This window comes from Salvelinus fontinalis, chromosome 32, assembly GCF_029448725.1.
Source record: "Salvelinus fontinalis isolate EN_2023a chromosome 32, ASM2944872v1, whole genome shotgun sequence".
In the NCBI taxonomy this organism is placed as follows: domain Eukaryota; kingdom Metazoa; phylum Chordata; class Actinopteri; order Salmoniformes; family Salmonidae; genus Salvelinus; species Salvelinus fontinalis.
The window spans coordinates 29,226,742-29,248,559 of NC_074696.1; the positions used below are offsets into that span (position 1 = coordinate 29,226,742).

At 43.0% G+C, this 21,818-nt stretch overlaps 2 protein-coding genes and 1 non-coding gene across 9 annotated transcripts; all 3 read left to right on the forward strand.

The window, feature by feature from the left end:
* The first annotated feature begins 34 nt into the window (after nucleotides 1-34).
* Nucleotides 35-6,032, forward strand: LOC129831047 (ras-related protein Rab-39B-like). Its single transcript, XM_055894043.1, has 2 exons — nucleotides 35-380; nucleotides 1,451-6,032. The coding sequence occupies exons 1-2, from the start codon at nucleotides 166-168 to the stop codon at nucleotides 1,884-1,886; spliced, it is 651 nt and encodes a 216-aa protein (XP_055750018.1). The 5' UTR covers nucleotides 35-165; the 3' UTR covers nucleotides 1,887-6,032.
* Nucleotides 6,033-12,827: 6,795 nt separating this feature from the next.
* Nucleotides 12,828-12,963, forward strand: LOC129831497 (U11 spliceosomal RNA). Its single transcript, XR_008755745.1, has one exon. It is a non-coding gene; the product is annotated as a U11 spliceosomal RNA (small nuclear RNA).
* On the forward strand, nucleotides 12,865-20,937 carry LOC129831045 (glucocorticoid modulatory element-binding protein 1-like). 7 transcript variants are annotated; one of them, XM_055894038.1, is made up of 10 exons: nucleotides 12,865-13,284; nucleotides 14,364-14,520; nucleotides 14,737-14,792; nucleotides 14,884-15,002; nucleotides 15,332-15,435; nucleotides 15,713-15,861; nucleotides 16,192-16,332; nucleotides 16,810-16,947; nucleotides 17,777-17,899; nucleotides 18,248-20,937. In XM_055894038.1, the coding sequence occupies exons 1-10, from the start codon at nucleotides 13,242-13,244 to the stop codon at nucleotides 19,213-19,215; spliced, it is 1,998 nt and encodes a 665-aa protein (XP_055750013.1). In that variant the 5' UTR covers nucleotides 12,865-13,241; the 3' UTR covers nucleotides 19,216-20,937. The 7 variants fall into 7 exon arrangements, with proteins under 7 accessions (XP_055750013.1, XP_055750012.1, XP_055750011.1 ...); XM_055894037.1 differs by having other exon boundaries at nucleotides 14,367-14,520; nucleotides 17,762-17,899; XM_055894036.1 differs by having other exon boundaries at nucleotides 12,866-13,284; nucleotides 17,762-17,899.
* Nucleotides 20,938-21,818: the final 881 nt, after the last annotated feature.

A 21,818-nucleotide genomic window follows, 5' to 3' on the forward strand; every position in this document is an offset into this window, starting at 1 on the left:
ATGCCGAGCCTATCACATGACTGCAGCACTATCGCCCTTTGCTCGCTGGCACTCTCATCTCTGTCTGACCAGAAGGCAGTAGGCAGCAGCAGCTTTGTAAACACAACGTGCTGCGCTGCTTTGTTTCGGAACCACCACCATTCTGGGTCTATCTCTAGCCATGCCATGGATATTTTGTGGCAATATCAATTCAGGATAATTTTGCTAGGAGACTCGACAGTAGGGAAATCATCTTTACTGAAGCGGTTTACAGATGGAATTTACAGCGATGTAGCGGATCCAACGGTCGGTGTTGATTTTTATGCCCGTTCGCTAGACATCGAGCCAGGGATTAAAATCAAGCTTCAGCTGTGGGACACGGCTGGACAGGAGCGATTTAGGTGAGATGTAGACAATTCATGTTATACCAGGCCTATATATATATCTGTTATCAATAATCTGTTGACAAGATCAGCTGATTCATTATTTCCATCAGTATAAATTAGCCTATATAGATCAAATAACTAAATTCACAATATTTATTGTGGTCGGTTTACCATTTTGGCGAATAACAGTTGAGAAAAATAATCGTTTTTTTACCCACAGAGAAACGAGGTCAGTCATCGTCAGTCATGTTTTACCCTACGACTGCAATAACGGAGGCCGTTACTCCAGGCTCCATCGTAAAAACAGTCATTAAATTGTGTCGCATCATCAGTTGGATTCATTCACTGATGATGGGCAACAACCTCGCCTTGATACCGTTTTGTGTAATACGCAAATATCCTTTTTTTAATGCAATGTTATGAAGGTTTTGATGTCTGTCTTTGGATGGATGACAGTCAAATCCGGTTATTCTGAAAGTGTGGTTTGTTACTGCTGAGATGGCCTGTGAATCAGCGAGGCATGGCTCTCTCTGTTACATACATGTAGTAATGTGCCTTTATGTAGCCTAGTCTGCAATGCCTAGGCACACACAGTATCCATCCAGGAGGCAGTGTAGCTTGTAGTTGAACAAATATGTTAACAACATAATTCATTCCCCAGTTTCAGATACAATTCCTCTAAGAGCATTAGAACTGTGTTTGTAGACTCTGCTCTCAGACCTCCTTTTCCTCTTGACGCTGAACCTGGATGTCTCTGACAGAATATTATGGAAGAAAGACTGTTTTCCCATAGGAGGTTCACAGTACACACATAAAAGAGATTTTCAGTGGCATGAAAGAACTGTCTCTACAGGTCTGTACAGTTATCATTCCTTAGTTTGTAAGCAACAATGGATGTTTTCCCTGGACCTGCAAGGAGTCGCGGATCTTGTTATGCTGTTTTGCCAACTACTATATGTTTGTTGTCATGCCATGAATGTAGTTTGGTTCAGGGTTACACTGAGATTCGGGTCAGCATTGTTTAAATTCACATTTTACTATGGATCAGAGCTGAATTGTAACATCTCCTATTCTCCATCTCACAGGTCCATCACCACTTCCTACTATCGTAACTCAGTGGGCGGGCTCCTCGTGTTCGACCTGACCAATCACAACACCTTCGACCACGTGAGGGAGTGGCACAAGGAAGTGAGCGAGCACATCCTGCCGCACAACATGGTCTACATCCTGATTGGCCACAAAAGCGACCTAAACAAGGACCGGAAGGTGACGCGGGACGAGGCTGAGCAGCTGGCGGCGGAGATGGGGATACGCTATGTGGAGACATCGGCTAAATGCAACAGCAACGTGGACCGGGCCTTCCAGCTGCTCAGCAGGGACATCTATGAGCTGATGAAGATGGGGCAGATCACCACGAGGGACGGATGGGATGGGGTGAAGAGTGGCCTCACTGCCAGGGTCCTGTACCCGGGTGATGAGGACATTGAGGTGGAGCCAAGGGAGAAGAGTTGCAACTGCTGAGAGACTGACCCTCGATCCCTGACCTCTGACCTCATCAATGGTAATGTTCATTACGCACCAAATGGAAGAAAACGGATTGGAACAGAGAGGGACTACCTGGAATTGTCCAATAAGAAACGCAAATGTATCTTTTCCGTTGCGAATCGTTCTAGAACGTGTTCCGATGCGTTCCCTAATAAACACGACTCATGTCTCCACTGTTGTTCCCCCTCTCTTATCTCCACAAGTAACTCACATCATCTCACAGTTTAGTCTGTTTCCCATTGAAACTAAGCCATGGTCTAAAGTAAGGCCCTTGTCCTGTAACATCACGTGTGCACGTGTCACCATATGCCTAGTGTAGCTAGCCTGCCTTTCCTCTCTGTATCAATTCCTCCCGAGGTCAGGATGGGGCTGTTTTCTGATGGGATTACGTGATTCACATCCTGTAGTACACATCTTGTGTACATCCTACATCCTGTAGTACACAAAAGTCTGATTCTTTAGGCCAAACACCAGTGTAAATCCTTGCAGTGGAATAGCATCATACATGTACATGCTAAACCTACAGAGTTTAACATCACCTGGGTAGCTTTGGGCCCAGTTAGGTAAGGCAGACAGAGGCTGCATTTACAGAGGCAGCCCAATCCTGATATTTTGCCCAACTATTGTTCATTTGACCATTGAGAAGAGGCCTTTTGACAATAATTGGGCAACATATCAGATTTGGGCTGCTTGTATAAACGCAGCCAGAGACACCTGTGTGACAGCGATCAGGCCTTGGGGTATTCCAGTACGTATTCTATTCCTTCCTGGCAGCATCCTTTTCCTTCCTGGATGCCCTCTGCTGCAGCAGGAGATATTGGATTCTTAAGCAGGCAAGGTCTTGACTGGTGGACAAGGCATTATTGTGGTCTGGCATCACTCCCATTACGTTGTTGTGGGTTGACTCCTGTCTGGCTAAAGGGGTATGTGTATGTGTGTGCGTGTGTGTGTGTGTGTGTGTGTGTGTGTGTGTGTGTGTGTGTGCCGTTGCTCTGCCTGCAGTCCCCTGAGACTGTACATCATGTCCGGTATGGTCAGTGGTGTAAAAAGTACCCAATCATCATACTTGAGTAAAAGTAAAAATATCTTAATAGAAAATGACTCAAGTAAAAGTGAAAGTCACCTAGTAAAATACTACTTGAGTAAAAGTCTAAAAGTATTTTGTTTTAAATATACTTAAGTATCGAAAGTAAATGTAATTGCAAAAATATACTTAAATATCTAAAGTAAAAGTAAAACTATTCATAATTTCAAATGGCTTATATTAAGCAAACCAGGTGGCACACGACAGCACGCAGACATAACTTACAAACAAAGAATTTATGTTTAGTGAGTTTAGTGACCAAGGATGTTCTCTTAATAAGTGCGTGAATTGGACAATTTTCCTGTACTGCTAAGCATTCAAAATGTAACCAGTACTTTTGGGTGTCAGGGAAAATGTATGGACTAAAAAAGTACATTATTTTCTTTAGGAATGTAGTAAAGTAAAAGTAGTCAAAAATATAAATAGTTAAGTACAGACCCCCCCCCCAAAAAACGACTTAAGTAGTACTTTAAAGTATTTTTACTTCAGTACTTTACATTACACCACTGGGTATGGTTAACTCTGGCGTTAAAAGGTCACTGATAATAGGCAGGGAGAATAAACTGTATTCTATATGTGTCACCACCACCACCCCTCCCCTTATAATATGGTCCTGCAGACTGCTAATCTATGTAATTGCACACAAACCAAATCTTGATCATGTTGTGGACTTCCTACATCAGAGTAAATGAGCAATGTTTTCTATTTCAATTTTTTACATATCTATCACTTGTAGAACATCGCTGAAGCCACAAACCTTTTTAATGGTAGCCACTCTTTGCATTTGTATATGGCATATTAAAAAACAAAAACAAACCTTCCAAGGTGGGTCTTCAAGGGGGAAAACCACCCCAAACAACATCACTTTAACTGGAAAGAGGTACTGGCTGATGCAGATTCTTTAAGACTTTAAGACTGCTCAAATGGATTAAATGTGGAGCTTTTGTGACCATAATACTAATTTAAGGGTTTATTGGCTTCTTACAGTGTTTCCCAAACTCGGTCCTCGGACCCCAAAAGGTGCATATTTTGGTTTTTACCCTAACAATACACAGCTGATTAAAATGATCAAAGCTTGATGATTAGTTGATTATTTGAATCAGCTGTGTAGTTCTAGGGTAAAAACCAAAGCGTGCAACCATTGGGGTCGCGAGGACCAAGTTTGGGAAACTCTGTGTTATTACATTGTCTGGTTGAAGACATGACATTTCAGACCCTAATGGCTTCCATGCTCCATCAGAATGGTTCCAATATCAAGACAGCCAGAATCTTGCCATGCCTATAGGCCCTTTCGGTCTGCAGAGAGGCACAGGAAGATAACTCACTAGTTTCCCTAGACTACTACCTCTATACTGCAAACCTCAGTGCAGATAACAGTTGACCTGAGACTTGGCTGTAGACTGGTGTTACCATGGCTCAGGGTCTAGATAACAGCTCACTTTGCCTGGTCCCTCCTCCCTTCCTTCCCCTCAGCTCACCTTGTCCACCTCCACACCCTGCACACACTGTAGATGGCAGGAGAGACATTGTGCATTCAGCAAATGTGACTTTCTGTGATATTGTGTTCTATGTTGGTTTTGTGTCCAGTGGTTATTGGGCAAGGCACAGGAGCATACGGGCAGTATCATGGTCATGCGACTTGACTTGTTGAAAGGAATGTCTAGCTAACTAATCTTTTGGGAGCTGTTCCATACATACTGGTAAACACCTTACAAAGCCTCAGCATACAATTTCTTGACAAAAATGATGTCTTGCCTCTTGCTTTACAATGTCTGATGCAAACGTAGTTTAGTTGTTCCCGTTGTTCCCACACTCATCAATGTTTACCCTGTTTATAGTTATGTCGTGGTCAATTTTTAAGCTCTACTGACCATTCACAGACTGATTAAACCTCTGTTATCACAGGTCATAGCCCCGTTACAACATGTCTCATTTCTTTCAAAGTTAAATCAGTTGGCTAACCAATATGTATGACAATCAGATGTCTGTATTGATCCATGTTCTTGTTACGGTAAGAAAGGACACATCCACAAAGAGAAGGCAATACCGATGCCTAGGGATGGGAGACATACCCTTTAAATGAACTAAAACAGTCTTGCCTGGGAATGTATAGAAAAGGAGAATGATCTTTTTCAGACATGGTTTCAGAGGGATGATAATGTAGAGCGCTGTCTGTTTGGTCATCACAATGCAACTCCTTTTGAAAAGCAGCAAATATTTTCAATCTAAGCCACAAAGGGAGTTAGAGACAAACCATGTTCCTTACAGTATTTACTGCTTCCTTTTTTCAGCTTCCTGTGTCATTTCTAACAGGGTTTATTTTGTACAGCTGTATTTTTTATGCTTATAATAATGATAAAATGTGCTGTGATATAGCTGCTTGTCATTGAATGCAACCTATTCCTGAGCACTGACTTTGATAAGGATTCTTATTGACTGTATTGTTACATCAGATAGGAAGAAAACAGGAATTAGGAAGCTGTGGTGCTGATGATGCCCGATGATGGTCTATGAACAAGGTGTATCTAGAGAAAGGAGCACCAGCTATATTCAACAGCCTATTCAGGCTAAATTGACATGAAAGAAGAGATTGAGCTTGGATCTTGACACGTTGCCAGTAGAACTAGAAAAGTTTAGATTTTAGAGCAGAAAAATGGAAAATAATTTATGCTTTAGAAAGTGTTCCGTTGATTATAAATGGTAAGTGGCCATTTTCATTGTGATTATAGTTATATCATAATAGTGTAATCTGAATACCAATCGACAAAACAATCTAATTAAATCTGTAGTATCCAACAGGTCCTTGATAGTACAACAACATATGACAAATCACTAATACATTTTACATGCACATTCTGTTTTTGGGCAGTCCTACAACTGGACATAGCAGCACAGGTGATACTTCTATTTAGCCTCTGACCGAGTCCAATCACAGATCACAGCTTGACAAAATAAATGTTATTTATTTTCTATTCTAAATGTTCTGTGCAAGGTACTCTACTGTTAAAGGGTATTCAATCAATAAACAATATTATGTCCATGGTGCCATATTGATTGACCATCTCCATGCTAGGGTTGTGGCGCCCTCTTTGGGTAACAACAGAACTGCATACCTGACCCACTTATCTGAATCACAGTGCAAATAAAATACTAAACTTCCTGAATCACAGTGCAAATAAAATACTAAACTTCAACTAATAAACATACAACTGTGTATGGTAATAATATTGGTGTGCTTTCATTTTCATAAGCCTCTGTTGAAAATCACTACTCTTAGTTGGCATAACTGATCAATAACAGATTAATATCACTTGTGAAAATGAAGCTGTTCACTGATATTGCTTTCACTTGTACCCTCCGCTCCTGTCCAAGCTCACCTGTAGAAACCATATATAGACTTATGGTAGAAACATCTGTGGTCCTTAACGACTCATCTGGAGGGAAGAAATGCAGATACACACACGCTAAATGTGCAAATTCATTGAAATGATTGTGCTTATTTTATGTGTGGTGAAAAAGAAAATAAATGTTAAATTAAATGAAAGAAAGACTTGATGGATTTATATGATCAGATCTTTTTAAAGATCTTTAATGAAAGTGACAGTGAAGGTACATTTTGTAAGGGAGTGTACACAATTGTTACCAGGAGGAAAATGTGCAAGGATCATGCTTTTACAATTTCAGTCAGGGGAGGGTTTAGTATTTTGTAATCAATTAAATGTCATATTGCTCACTGTTTGAGAATGAGTTGCTTATTATATCTTGATGTGTGCTTGATGCTGCCCCTCATCCCTGCTTCTCTGCTGGGCGTGCAATATCAAGTGCGCCTAGTATGGTCTCAATCAAATGATTCATAGCCTACCGTGCCTTTAGAAAGTAGCCTACCCTAACCCTAACCCTAACCCTAACCCTAACCCTAACCCTAACCCCCAAAAATATATCTCACCCATCTATACACGATACCCCATGATAACAAACTGGAAACATTTTTTTTTAAATTTTAGCAAATTTATTGGATAGAAAATACAAAAATATCTCATTTAAATAAGTATTCACACCCCTGGGTCAATACTTTGTAGAAGCACCTTTGGCAGCAATTACGGCTGTGAGTATTTGTGGGTAAGTCTCTAAGAGCTTTCCACACCTGCCCATTATTCTTTCAAAAATTATTCAAGCTCTGTCAAATTGGTTTTTGATCATTGCTAGACAACCATATTCAGTTATGCCATAGAATTTCAAGTAGATTTAAGTCAAAACTGTAAATTGTCCACTCAGCAACTCCAGTGTAGATTTGGCTATGTGTTTTAGGTTATTGTCCTGCCGAAATGTGAAATAATCTCCTAGTGTCTGGTGGAAAGCAGACAAAGCAAGTTTTCCTCTAGAATTTTGCCTCCATTACGTTTCTTTTTATCCTGAAAAACTCCCTAGTCCTTAACGATTACAAGCATACCCATAACATGATGCAGCCACAACTATGCTTGAAAATATGGAGAGTAGTACTCAGTAATGTGTTGTATTGGATTTGCCCCAAACATAACACTTTGTATTCAGGACAAAAAGTGAATTGCTTTGCCAATTTTTTTGCAGTTGTAAACTATAGAAAGCAGGTGCAGAAGGTGAGTTTAATGATACGAAAGGCAGATAAACAAAACAGGAGACCTGTACTGAATGTGACCAAAACCAATACTCCTGATGACTAAGGCTACTGAGGGCTAAATAAAGGGAGATTAATCAAGGCGATGATGAGGTCCAGGTGTGCGTATTGATGGTTGCCAGGACCAGTGGTCAGTATACCAGCGACGTCAAGCGCTAGAGTGGGGGAGTGGGAGTAGGCGTGACAGCAGTATTGCTTAAGTGCCTTGTCACAAACAGGATGCATGTTTCGGAATATTTTTTATTCTGAACAGGCTTCCTTCTTTTCACTCTATCAATTAAGTTAGTATTGTGGAGTAACTACAATGTTGTTGATCCATCCTCAGTTCTCCTATCACAGCCATTAAACTCTGTAACGGTTTTAAAGTCACCATTGACCTCATGATGAAATCCCTGAGTGGTCTCTTTCCTCTCTGGCAACTGAGTTAGGAAGGAGGTCTGTATATTTGCAGTAACTGGGCGTGTTGAGACACCATCCAAAGTTGAATTAATAACTTCACCATGCTCAAAGGGATATTGTCTGGGTTTTTTAAATGTTTTTTTGTTTACACATCTACCAATCAGTGCCCTTCTTTGCGAGACATTGGAAAACCTCCCTGGTCTTTGTTGTTGAATCTGTTTGAAATTCACTGCTCGACTGAGGGATCTTACAGATAATTGTATGTGTGGGGTACAGAGATGAGGTAGTCATTCAAAAATCATGTTAAACACAATTATTGCACACAGAGTGAGTCCATGCGACTTATTATGTGAATTGTTAAGCACATTTTTACTCCTGAACTTATTTAGGCTTACCTTAACAAAGGGGTTGAATACTTATTGACTCAAGACATTTTTTTATTTTCTCTTTTTTTTCTTAAAATTTTACCCCCTTTTCTCCCCAATTTTCGTGGTATCCAATCGCTAGTAATTACTATCTTGTCTCATCGCTACAACTCCTGTACGGGCTCGGGAGAAACGAAGGTCGAAAGCCATGCGTCCTCCGAAGCACAACCAAACCAAGCCGCACTGCTTCTTAACACAGAGCGCCTCCAACCCGAAAGCCAGCCGCACCAATGTGTCGGAGGAAACACCGTGCACCTGGCCCCCTTGGTTAGCAAGCACTGCGCGCGGCCCGCCACAGGAGTCGCTGGAGCGCGATGAGACAAGGATATCCCTACCGGCCAAACCCTCCCTAACCCGGACGATGCTATGCCAATTGTGCGTCGAACCCAGAGACTCTGGTGGCGCAGCTAGCACTGGACTCAAGACATTTCAAATGTCCTTTTTAATTAATTTATAAAAATTCCAAAAACTTAATTTTACTTTGACATTATGGGGTATTGTGTGTAGGCCAGTGACAAAAAAAATATATATATTTTTTCAATAAATAGTGTATATAAACCTAGGCTACACTGCATTACACACTGTAATGGATAGGCTTTCCCAATCATGAGGCCTGACCTGCTCTGCTCTTGCTGATGTAAACCCTTTTGTGCTGCCTAACCAATGGATGTGCTGTGTACGGTGGCACTTCAGTAGGCGAGTCAAAGGCTTCTTCTGTGAAGAAGAAGAAAAAAATGTTTTTTATATGTCAAAAAATGCAATATCTGTGTAAGCGGACTAGGCCTACTGATGTCCTGTTCAGTTTGAGAGAGAGAGCGCAAAGATGAGAACGAGGACCAGAGGTAAGCTTGCTACTGCTATAATTGATTTGAGTAAAAAAACATATTTATTTGCCCATAACGAAGCTATTTATCACAGTTATTGACCTCACAATAAGCCATATAACTTAATTTATATACTTCGAAGTGGCAGCCGTGAAAATGGACAGCACATGTCTGCTGAAAGTAGACTAATTGGAGAAGGTCTAATTCGGATAAACTGTCTTCCTTTAATTTGAATTTAGGCTACCTAAAGCAAGAGGGCTTTCTTTGTCTTGGAGCCTATTTCTTCCTATTCAAGAAATAAGAGGTAGGCCTACCTGTTTGACAGATTAAATGATAGTCTGCTATCCATAGATTTCGTCAGCCAATTCCTTCCATCACCATGCACTCCTTAAATATCTCAGTGTCAGTGAAGGGCTTGGTGTGTTAAGTTTAAACCAGGGCTCAAATTAAGGGGGTATGTGAGGGTGTGAGAGTATTGTGGCTCTCAAAAATGGACATGATTATATGAAGCAATCTATAATGACGCTTTAGTCTGCAATGCGTTGTGCTAGAAACAAGCTGTAACATGCCGGGAAAGACTCTGATGCATATGGGATTTATTTCTACTCTTTTTGACATTCATAGGCTGCAGTACAACCTACTATAGCCGAGGAGACAAAAAATGTGTCACACCCTGATCTGGTTCACCTCTCCTTATGATTGTCTCCACCCCCTCCAGGTGTCGCTTATTATCCCCGGTGTATATATCCCTGTGTTTCTTGTCTCTCTTTGCCAGTTTGTCTTGTTTGCCAAGTCAACCAGTGGTTTTCCTTGTGCCTATTTTTCCCCAGTCTGTTTGTTTCTAGTCCCCCTGGTTTCGACCCTTGCCTGTTCTGACTCCGAACGCGCCTGCCTGACCACTCTGCCTGTTCTGACTACCAGCCTGCCGATCCCCTTGTACTGTTTTGTACTCGGATCTCGAGACTGCCTATCATCTGGTACTGTTTGGACTCTCACTTGGTTTATGTACTCTCACCTGTCCCTGACTTGCCTTTGCCTACTCTCTTTGTTATAATAAATATTGGAGCTCTACCATCTGCCTCCTGTGTCTGTATTTGGGTCTCGTCTTGTGCCCTTATAAAATGTACTTTGCTTAGGAAGTAATGTGTGATTCTTTCACTTTCATTTAAGGTTAAACATTTCAGCAGGCTATTAAACTACATTCTAAGTCAGTCAGGAGCAAGCCAGGTAGCCTAAGAAGAAACAAAAATGAATTATTTGGGCTGTATTATTATTATTTGAAGGCTATAGCGTACCATTTAAGAAAAAAATTGTGACTTATTTGTGACATGCTACAGGCTGGCAGGAGCAATCAGCATTTCAAAAACACATCAACAATAGCACTTTAACAACAAAATATGTCTTATTAAGCTACAGTCATTCTACAGTGCATTGGAATTCACTTTCAGAAACACGAGTTTGGCCAGTCTTTGGTTTGAGGATCATGCGGTAAACTATGCATGCCTAGATTGTTAATTTAACCTAGCATATGCTCTTATATTCCCATGCCCTAATCACAGTAAACACATCTATTCTGTAACAACAATATCATTGAATAAAATAGAATATATTTGAAAATGATAATTTCCCCAAAACATTTTTTATAAGTGCATATACACAAAGTACTGAGTAAAGTGTCTGAATAAATATATTATTATGATTATTTTGATATTTCCGTTAATTTTTAACAAATTAGCAAAAATTAGCAACTGTTTTTGCTTTGTCATTATTGAGTATTGTGTATAGATTGATGAGGGAAAAAAACGATTTAATCCATTTTAAAATAAGGATGGAACGTAACAAAATGTGGGAAAAGTCAAGGGGTCTGAATACTTTCCGTTTGCACAGTAGGCCTACCTGATGATATGCGGCTGCTGTGTTAAAAAACAACTGTATTTTTCTCGAATTCTTTGATGATCTGATACTTCTGTTGCACTCAATGTGTATAGACAACTTTAGCTCTGTTCCAAACAAAGTACTGTCCTATTCTTTAACAATAGCCTGTATAGAAATCACAACGTCTCAGGGGTTACAGCATGCTGGTTGTTGGTTGTCAGGCTGTTGTCGTATAAAAACATATTCTGCTTTTCTCCAGTCATGTAAAAATGACGTAGAAGTGCATGAATTGCGTATATAAAAAGCTATTTTTTTATCGGACGCAAATAAGATGATAGATGTATGCAGTGCTTTTATTATAATGGGGATCTTATCACCCCTACCCCTGTCTGTGGTGATATGCGAATCCACAACCTTCTGCCTACTTTGTTGGAATTATTGTTTTTGGTATAGTGGAGGGACACTTTTTTTCTCCGGGTTTTAGGGGTCGGGTAAACATATTTTTACTGAAGGGAGGGCCATTCATTATTTCAGAGAGGTACGATTGTTAGCAGAATTTACGCTGCAGGTTAGGATAATTAGGTTACGTTTAGGAAAAGGGTTAGCTAAAATACACGAAAAACAACAGCTTTTGATGTTAATGTGTAGAGGGAGGGGGGTGAATCAGGAGACTGCTGACTGTGGTGTACAACAGACAATAACAGATAAACTATACACACGAAGAACATCTGTGAGGTTCTGAGTTATGCACTATAACCCAATTCTATAACACATGTGATTGAATATTAGCAACTGTTGGCCTGGGAGCCTGGGTGTCTGTGTGTGTGTGCTGGGAAGCTGTAGTTAGCCTTGAGCGAGAACAGTGGGCTTTGTATACAGGTGCAAATAGCTCAGACAATGTTGCAGAGCTGTCTGACCTCAGTCTCTGGGGTGAGGGAGCGTAATCTACACAGCAACAGCGACGGGACACCAGAGAGCGCTAAGGGGCTGGGACTAGCTTAAGCGCCAACACCAACGATAGGCTGGGTGAGTCTAAACCACGCCCAGTCTCTACTCTGACAGGCCGGCTCGGAAGCGGGAATTATCTCTGTCATGAGTATATTATAATATCTTTGTCAGGAACAAATCAGTTCTCTGTTTTATCCTGCGTGATGACACAGTGAACCCGTATATACGGAAATTGCATTTGCTATTTATTAACTCTTGAATTAAACAATTATTTTAAACAAGTTCAGGTGTGCTATTGTTTCTATCTCAGTTGAACCTTCGCAGCCTTAACAGTACACAATCCAATATTGTTTGATTTGCAGGGAGTAGTGAACGTGCACACACTTCAGGACTGAGACGCAATCGGGGAAGAGGTCGATTTGGAATGCATATACAAGGCGCTATGTATTCGTGGGGACCAATCAGAATCTAAAATGCTCAACCTATCTATCCCATGATGCTTTGCGTTATGGCAAATTACGGATAAATGCATCTAATTCTATTTGATTCATCAATATTATTCGTTGTTTTGTCAACTAAAATATGATTTAAGTATTTCATACAACGGAAAATCACTAACAGAACAAAATACATTTCATGTTTTTCCCTACCCTGACTGAAGTCCCTGTGTCCAAAGAACAGATCGTAAAAAAAATGTGATATGTAGGTAAAAAGGGCTTCTGCTATGTTTAGCACAGGGAGGGTGGGGATTCACCACTCTTCTTGCGGAATCGATATCAAGAGATTTCGGAAGCATAATTTTTACTACCCGGAGCTGCGAATGATCGTGAATCTTTGCGCTCCAAAATGTTGTATAAAAATAATAACCTTTAAACAAAACATCTGGTGCATTATAGTGCGGCGCCCATACATACAGACTTGTGCGACTGGTCCACAAAACACGCATTAGCAAAAGCAGGTCACAATCCAACTGTCCTAATGCTGTGAAATAAGTGATGATTGCCGTCATAAAACATTTAACGCCTGTTGTCAACAGGCTTGTTTTTATTTTTGACCTATTTTTGAGGACTGCATGACTGGAGAGCCGCGCTATATGAGGAAGTGTGACTGCTCGAAGTGCGCATGCCCAGCAGCTTGTCGGGATGTGTTCGAGTTCATAAAAACGGTAAGGAAAATCTAAACGATGGCTTTGTACTGTTAGGTGTATTCGGTTCATAAAGGTTAACTGAGTTATATGCGAGGTAATGTCTATCTCCACATAGATTTGGTAATTTTAAAGGGGTAACACCCCGTGCTCGCTCCGAATGGCGGGGCAACGCCGTCGCCGCGTTGTTGTTTGGTGTACGTGCTGCCGCACAGGGACGTAATTTTGAAGGGGAGCGGAGAAAAGAAAAAGTAGAACGAACGGACGCACGCTATCGTCTGAAACAAGCGGTACGTAACCGCCGCCACGCTGTAAATCTCAAGGTGGCTAGTAACATCCCGGCCACAGGTTGCGTGAGCGCCAAACCTCTGCCCAAAGTCCATTACTTTAGTTAGCTTAGCCATCTTGCTAGCAAGATAGCCGGACTAGTACAATGCATGGGCGTAGGCCGTTCAGCTATACAGATCAGTGGGAAAGGCTATTTAGGAAAATGGCGCTTTAGCAGCTAGTTAGCTATGTACCACTTGATCTCCTGATTGTAACTAGTTACACTGCACTGCCCATACCCACAGAAACGTTGCGAGGAGAAAAACTGAGTGCAAACTTGCTGTACATTACTTTTAACTAGTACGTTAGCTAGCTAACGCAGCGTTTCTGTGGATATGGGCAATGTAGTGCACTAGTTACAGCCAGGAGACCAGGTGTAACGTTAGCTAGCTACTAGTTAAAAGTTATGCAAAGCAAGTTTTCAGTCAGGTTTTTCTCCTCGCCATTTAAATGTGTAGGGACCAAGTAGGAAAGATAGCTAGCTAGTAACCGTGGGTTTCAATGAGCCTCATGCAGTGCCCCCCTTTCTAACTATGACAGAATAACAGAATAACACGTTGGAGGTTTAAATTAAACCATACAGCCATTGGCTGAAACTGAGAGGCAACTGAACTGAATCTGTTTATAGGCATGGTCTGCCCTGAGAGCATCTTATCCATATTCTACCTTGTCCTATCTGTCCTCCTGTATGTGAGTAGTCTTTCACACACACATTCTTCTAATCTTGCCTTTTTGTCACCATTGTGCTCTTCATCCCTATCTGGGGTTTTCAGTAGGTTACACTGGGAGAGGAGTCAGGATGGCACAAACCGAGGTGACGACAGTCTCCATGGGGGACTTGATGGTGATGAGGGCTGCTGAGGAAGATGATGGTGATGACAATGAAAGCAAGACACAGGTCATCCTCCAGCTACAACCAATCACAGCAAGGTAGGTACACACTGATGTTTACTTGAGCCTGATGGGGGGGAAAAGAGGACAAGACTCGTGTAACAGAGTTGGTTCGGTGAACCACGCTCACATGATGGCTCCCCAAGCTGATTGCCTAGGTTTTAGGTTAGTGAGCTAACAGTCTTGTGGCAAGCAGACCCTGCTTTGTTTTTTAGCCAAAGATTTCATTTGTTTTGTATTCACTTTCCCTTGCAGTATGGATGAGTCGGGAGAGGCAGACACAGCTGTTGTGGCTGTGGAGTCACACCCAGGTAAGTAACACACACACAGACACACACACAGTCCCACACAAACAAAGCATATCATAAAACATGTGCACGTGTGTGTGTGTTCCTTGAGAAGAAACAACAGTTGACGGGGAGGACGTAGAGTTGGGCTATCCCATCACATGTGGAGAGTGTAAAGCTGTGCTACTGGTCAAGAAGTTTGTCTGTCCTGGAATAAACGTCAAATGTGTCAAGGTTAGTATTGTCATGGTCACTATTCTCTACAGAAATCATAAAGCTTTTCAAATGCTAGTGTGCAGAGAAGGAACAGCTCAGACTGCCAGCTTTGGTATACTTTTTAAGAGTTTTAGTCCTGTTTGTACATTGTCAACAGATGAGATTGTGAGAATGTCACATACCGTTTGCCTCAATAATGCCTTAGACATCAGTTGAAGGTTTCTCATTGGCCAGTTGTTTCTTTGCTGTCTCCTTTATGATAAGGTGGTATAGGTATCTGTTTTGTAATCGCAGTGAATAGATGGTTCCTTTCTAAACTCTCTACCTATAATGTCTGCACCATACAGTATGAAGACCAGCTGATCAGTCCCAAGCAGTTTGTCCACATGTCTGGGAAGGCTACACTGAAAGACTGGAAGAGAGCTATCCGGATGAGCGGGGTCATGCTCAGGTCAGGAGTAGAGTCGACCGGTCCCAAATTAGCCTCTAGCCCCTACCCCCTATGCACTTGTGGAGAGATCTGGGATCATTAGATAGGCAAAATGCCTGTCTCTTAGGCTTCAGAGGTAGTCAAGAAGTTAGAGAGGTGGGCCAGAAACTGGAGGGTTGCAAGTTAGAATCCCAGGTCTGAGGGGGAAATCAACCCGAGGTTATTGATGCACATCGTGTGTCCCTTCCCGCTCTCATTCCTCACTCTTAACCTTTATCTAATAATCTCTCTCCTTCAGGAAGATGATGGACTCGGGGCAGCTAGACTTCTATGAACACAGCACTCTGTGCACCAACACGTGTCGAAGCACCAAGTTTGACCTGCTGATCAACAACACGCGCTTCCCCCCTGACGGCAGCGGCCTCACCACACCCACCTCCTCACAAGGTGAGACCAGACACGCCCCTCCCTGGGGGCTGTTAAGATCTGATTGTCTGTGGCAAAACAATTTAAAAGTTTGTCTGGCAGTTATTATTTTGTCTGGCAGTTATTTTTGGTAAAGAACCTTTTAATCCAATTTTCTCCCATTTACCTAATTTTGAATTTGTCATATTCTAAGGCATGTCAATTAACTTTACATTTTCATTGGTATATATATAACACACACACGTTTGGAATAGTCAATAAGCATGCAGGACCGGAACCATCCGTTTTATGTTGTATATTGAATATTGTAAGTAGTGTAGCTAACCATGTCTCCCCTTTTTGGACCTGTAGCCCAGGTGGTGATTGGTAATGGTGGCCAGGTTGCCATGACAACAGAGGAGAGGTCAGAGGTTCTGACCGGAACAGTGGATTGGAGTTCTGGGGCCGTAGCAGGGGAGACAACAGAGAAGAAGGAAACCAGTGAGATATCAGGTGAGTTCTTCACCTAAACAGTTCCCACTCGTGACTTTATTTATACTCTCAACTCTCTCAGCTGCACTCTTCTCAGGATCCATGACCTGTACCCTGTACCCGAGCTCCTGTGTCCTAGGTACCAGTACCCACCTGCATCCTGTCAAATAGTGATCTGGGCATTAGTCTTGTATTAATCTTAGTGCATTTGACCCAGGTATGAAGCTATGTCAAGTACTTGCTGTTGGGTGCGATTTATTTAGCTCGCCCGGTAAAAGGAAACCAATAAAATAATCCCCAAAGTGCAAACTCCACCGACCCTACGTGCTGGTCAAGCTAAACCAACCACATCTCAAGTATGTAACACATATTTGACTTTAGGTCTGCTTGGTATGCGACTGGATGAATTATTCCTCACCTCTCTCACATAACTGTGACTCAAATTGCATATACCCTACTTTGAATTTGATCTCTGCTGTGTCCTTTATGTTCCCCCAGAGGAGACGTTGAACTTCTGGAGAGGCATAGCTGATGTAGGCCTGATGGGGGAGGTGGTGGACAACATCAGGACAGAGCTGCTGGAGATGCTGAGAGGAGTGCAGCTACGCAGCGAGCAGGCTGCCATGCAGGACGCAGGTGGGTACTGGTAGCTAGGCCAAGGACACAGGGGATAAGGTACAGGTCGTAAATGCTGAGAGGAGTGCAGCTACACAGCGAGCAGGCTGCCATGCAGGACGCAGGTGAGTACTGGTAGCTTGGCCAAGGACACAGGGGATAAGGTACAGGTCGTAAATGCTGAGAGGAGTGCAGCTACGCAGTGAGCAGGCTGCCATGCAGGATGCAGGTGGGTACTGGTACCTAGGACACAGGAGCTCGGGTACAGGTCATGGATCCTGAGAAGAGTGCAGCTACACAGCGAGCAGGCTGCCATGCAGGATGCAGGTGGGTACTGGTACCTAGGACACAGGAGCTCGGGTACAGGGTACAGGTCATGGATCCTGAGAAGAGTGCAGCTACACAGCGAGCAGACTGCCATGCAGGACGCAGGTGGGTACTGGTACCTAGGACACAGGAGATCGGGTATAGGGTACAGGTCATGGATCCTGAGAAGAGTGCAGCTGCCATGCAAGACACAGGTGTGGGTACTGGTACCTAGGCCTACAACAGAGGGGATAGGGTACAGGTCAATTCTAAGGGTATATGCATGGTGCCACACAGGTGCAACGTTGGTTTCTGTTGATCAAGTCCGGGGATGAAATAAAATGAGAAGTAACGTTGACTTCTCAGGAGTAATATAAAGAAAAGACTAGATTATGGGGGCAACCAAAAAACAAGGTACACATATGTCTTGTTGAAACACATTTAATGTCTTTGATTAATTAATTGATTGACTGACTGATGGATGTGTTATTACTGACCATGTGATTGATTACCCACTGATGGACCTCAGATTCCTGTCTGGTAGAGGTGGCAGTGTTGAGTAACCTGGCCCAGGTGTTCGGCCTGCTGGACTCGGTCAAACACATCCTGAGCGTAAGGAGAGAACAGACTGACCCTGGAGAGGAGCAGGTCATTAGCACACTGACCAGTGAGTAATGATCAATTCAGTTTTCAATTGAGTAACTTCAGGCAGAGGAAGGGAGACTGAGATATATAGCCTATGATGTTTTGGAGAATTTCAATTTTAGTCATATTATTTAATGTGAATGGTCGGGAACAAAACATTTAATTGAAATGGAAAGGATACCTAGTCAGTTGTACAACTGAATGCATTCAACTGAAATGTGTCTTCCGCATTGAAGTCTACATTTAATTGTAAAGATCGACCTGTATTGGATATTGCCTCAAACAAAAAGTATTCACTTGCTAATTGATACGGTTGATTACTGTAGAGCACCATCTGAGTCATTTCTAACCTCTGACCTGATCTCTGCAGACCTGGAGCTGCAGCTGGAGGAACAGAGACGACAGCAGCACGTCAGAGCTCAGCTCTGCCACCCTCAGCCCCTCAACAACATCAGCCACATCCCAGGAGGCAAACCCACCAAGCCCAAGGCCAAACGCCCCCGTCTGCAGCGGCCAGCCTCCACCACCACCCTCCTCACCTCCTCCCTCTCCCAGCCCCAGACAGCCACCCTGCAGCCCCAGCAGTTCACTATCCTCTCCCCCATTTCATTCTCCTCCATGGGCCAGCCCTTCTCCCTGTCAGGCCTCCCAATGGCCACGCTGGGTCAACAGAACAACACAGTAACCCTTCACACTCTGCCCGCCGGCGCTCAGACCTTCACCCGATACATTACCACCATGGTGGGGGCCGACGGCAAGACGGAGACCCTGACGCTGCACCCTTCCCAGGGGCTGACGCTAGTGGGCACCACCCTCCAGGACCCCAGTCAGCTGGGAGGAACCATGATGAGTCCCATGGAGCTGGTCCAACTCACCCAGGGAGGGGTGACCGACGGTGGGGAGATGATGGTGGAGCAGCCCATGGGCCAGGTTGTGGAGATGGGGATGGTACAGGAGGGATTGGTAGAGGGGGTTGAGGACAAGAGCCAGGCACACACCACCGTGATTGAGATCGACCCCACGCCGGGCGACCATGACCAGACCATGGGGGCGGTGATGGAGCTACAGCTGGCCCAAGAAGGAGAGGCCGAGGCTGGGGAGGAGGGCTCTGCCGTAGTGGTCCATACTGGGATGGAGGTGACCATGGTCTCGGAGGGGGTTGAGGGAGGGGAGGAGATGGTGATGCAGGGAGAGTCGGAAGATGCCCAGGGGGATGTGCTTGAGGCTGGGCAGCAGAGCCAGGTAGAGGGTGTACAGCTGGATGCTAATGGGCAGATCTCAGGCCTAAGGATAGTGGTGATCGAGGAGGAGACTCAGGAAGAGGACAAGGACAAATGATCCAGCTCAGCTCTGCAGACAAAGACAATACCCTATCCTCCCCCTGGAGCCATGTGAGACAGTAGGGATGGACTAGCCTGGTCCCAGATCTGTTTGTGCTGTCTTGCCATCTTGCTGTGACAATTATCGTAGGAGCTGGCAAAATGGCACAAACAGATCTGAGACCAGGGATATGAACTCATGGACAGAACATAAAAGAGAATACGCAGGCAGACTTGTGGTGTGATCAAGTGTGTGGAGTGTACACCGAACGCTGCCAAAGACCTAGCCTTTTTAGTGTAGCTGTGGTCCTTAGCAGCTAGGCCAAGGTGTCCCTTATTTTCATTGTTGTTTCGTTAGTTTTTATTAAAACAAAATTACAACATAGCAAGGCACCGTATCTTATATTGTTTGTTTTTGTAATGCATTTGTATGACTTCAACTTGAAGAAGACGCCCAAATACAATTTTCAGAAGACGTCCCAGGATATTGGCTTGAGATTGGTATGAATAACACTCTGGTGTTGTATTCGAGGTGTGTTACCCTTTTGGTGTGTGTGTGTGTGTGTGTGTGTGTGGAGCTGGAGGTCTACTGTGGGAGGATAGCAACCGTTCTAAAACAGTCTGCTCTATGTTACACATTTCTTTCAAAAATAGAAAGCATACCACTTTCTCTTTGCAGCTTTTGGGATGAAGTCTTTTCAGCAGTTTTTGTCAAACAAAACAGAGATAGTATCTTGTAGAGCTCACCATTGTCAGATCAAAGCTTTTTGGGCTTTTTCTTTGCAAGATTTGAATTATAATTCACCCTGATTCTCTGTATGGTGACAAATGCAGTAGATGTATTGTATATCCAAGCTCCATAGAGAACAACACATTTGCATTTTTTCCCCTCTGTATGATTTTTAGCATGTGGTTATTTTAGCAACAAGGTTTTGTATAGCTAGAAATGGACCTAAAGTTAAAGTATGACAAGATGGTTATGTAAGTCAAAGAATAATGACAGGGACTCGTATGTCAAGCTGAACAAAATGCTGTAACACTTTAGGAAGGAAGTATACATATGGCATTCATAACACCTTTTATGAAACCTTTCATAACCATTCACTAGCCTACGGATATTGTTGCACTTGCTTTAACTAGGGGTCCTAGGCCTAGTTACATGGTCTGTAACCTGAATGAATGGGTGCATTTATGTGAGAAATCAGCGTTTGAGGCGGCAGGTAGCCTAGCGCTTAAGAGCGTTGGGTCAGTAACAGAAAGGATGCTGGTTCAAATCCCCAAGCCGACTAGGTGAAAAATCTGTCGATTTGCCCTTGAACAAGGCACTTAACCATAATTGCTCCTGTAAGTCCCTCTGGATAAGAGCGTCTGCTAAAAGACTGAAATGTAAATGTAATAGTACCTATATTAGTGTTGCAGTATCATTCATAACAACCTTCATAACACATTTATTCAACATCAGCCTCATGTACACCCCCTTCAAGCAAAGTATTACCCAAACCGCTGCCCAGCCTAGAACAAATGACAAAAGTTCTTACTCGGTTTATTTTACTCATAATAACAGACACAGAAGTGCAGTGCTGAGACCAAAATGAATAAATCCATTCAGTTATTTTGGTCAATGAATGTGAACAAAGTTGCAGGGTACATTTTAAGTTATCTGTAATGACCTGTTCTGTATTTCCTTACTTCATTTGTAATGTGTTTTAATATGATTAAAATAAAAGACAAATCAATTGGTGTTGGTTGGTGGTGTGGTTTGGTGGTTGGGAGTGCACTAGTCATGTTCTGTGGAGGAGATCCAAAGGAGGGGATGGAGACGGATGGATTGGCCACACCCTCTAAAAGCCCCCTTCCAACATCACCAGGCAAGCTCTATCCTGGAACCCGTTAGGTTCCTCAAACTCAACTCTGGACCTCGAAGCCAGTTCCATTGCGTTTTTTCATTTTTCCCCTCTAATCAGGGACTGATTTATACCTGGGACACAACACCTCACAAACTTCTACAGATACACAATTGAGAGCATCCTGTCGGGCTGTATCCCAGCCTGGTATGGCAAATGCACTGCCCACAACTGCAAGGTTCTCCAGAGGGTGGTGAGTTCTGCGCAACGCATCACCGATGGCAAACTAGCTGCCCTCCAGGACACCTACAGCACTCGATGTCACAGGAAGGCCAAAAAGGTCATCATGGACAACAACCACCCGAGCCACTGTCTGTTCACCCCGCTATCATCCAGAAGGCGAGGTCAGTATAGGAGCATCAAAGCTGGGACCGAGGCCATCAGACTGATAAACAACCATCACTAACACAGAGACTGCTACCTACATACAGACTTGAAATCATTGGCCACTTTAATGCATGGATCACTAATCACTTTAATAATGCCACTTGAATAATGTTTACATATCTTGCATTACTCATCTCATATGTATATACTGTATTTCATACCATCTATTGCATCTTGCCGCTCGGTCATCACTCATCAATATATTTATATGTATTTATTCTTATTCCATCCCTTAATTAGATTTGTGTGTATTAGGTAGTTGTGTAATTGTTAGATTACTTGTTAGATATTACTGCACTGTCTAGAAGCACAAGCATTTCGCTACACTCGC

Coding starts and splice junctions, on each gene's coding strand:
- LOC129831047 (XM_055894043.1), top strand. CDS start 166: ATGGATATTTTGTGGCAATATCAATTCAGGATAATTTTGCTAGGAGAC. Junction 381..1,450: donor GCTGGACAGGAGCGATTTAG/GTGAGATGTAGA, acceptor TCCATCTCACAG/GTCCATCACCACTTCCTACT.
- LOC129831045 (XM_055894036.1), top strand. CDS start 13,242: ATGCCCAGCAGCTTGTCGGGATGTGTTCGAGTTCATAAAAACG. Junction 15,003..15,331: donor TAAACGTCAAATGTGTCAAG/GTTAGTATTGTC, acceptor TGCACCATACAG/TATGAAGACCAGCTGATCAG. Junction 16,333..16,809: donor GGAAACCAGTGAGATATCAG/GTGAGTTCTTCA, acceptor ATGTTCCCCCAG/AGGAGACGTTGAACTTCTGG.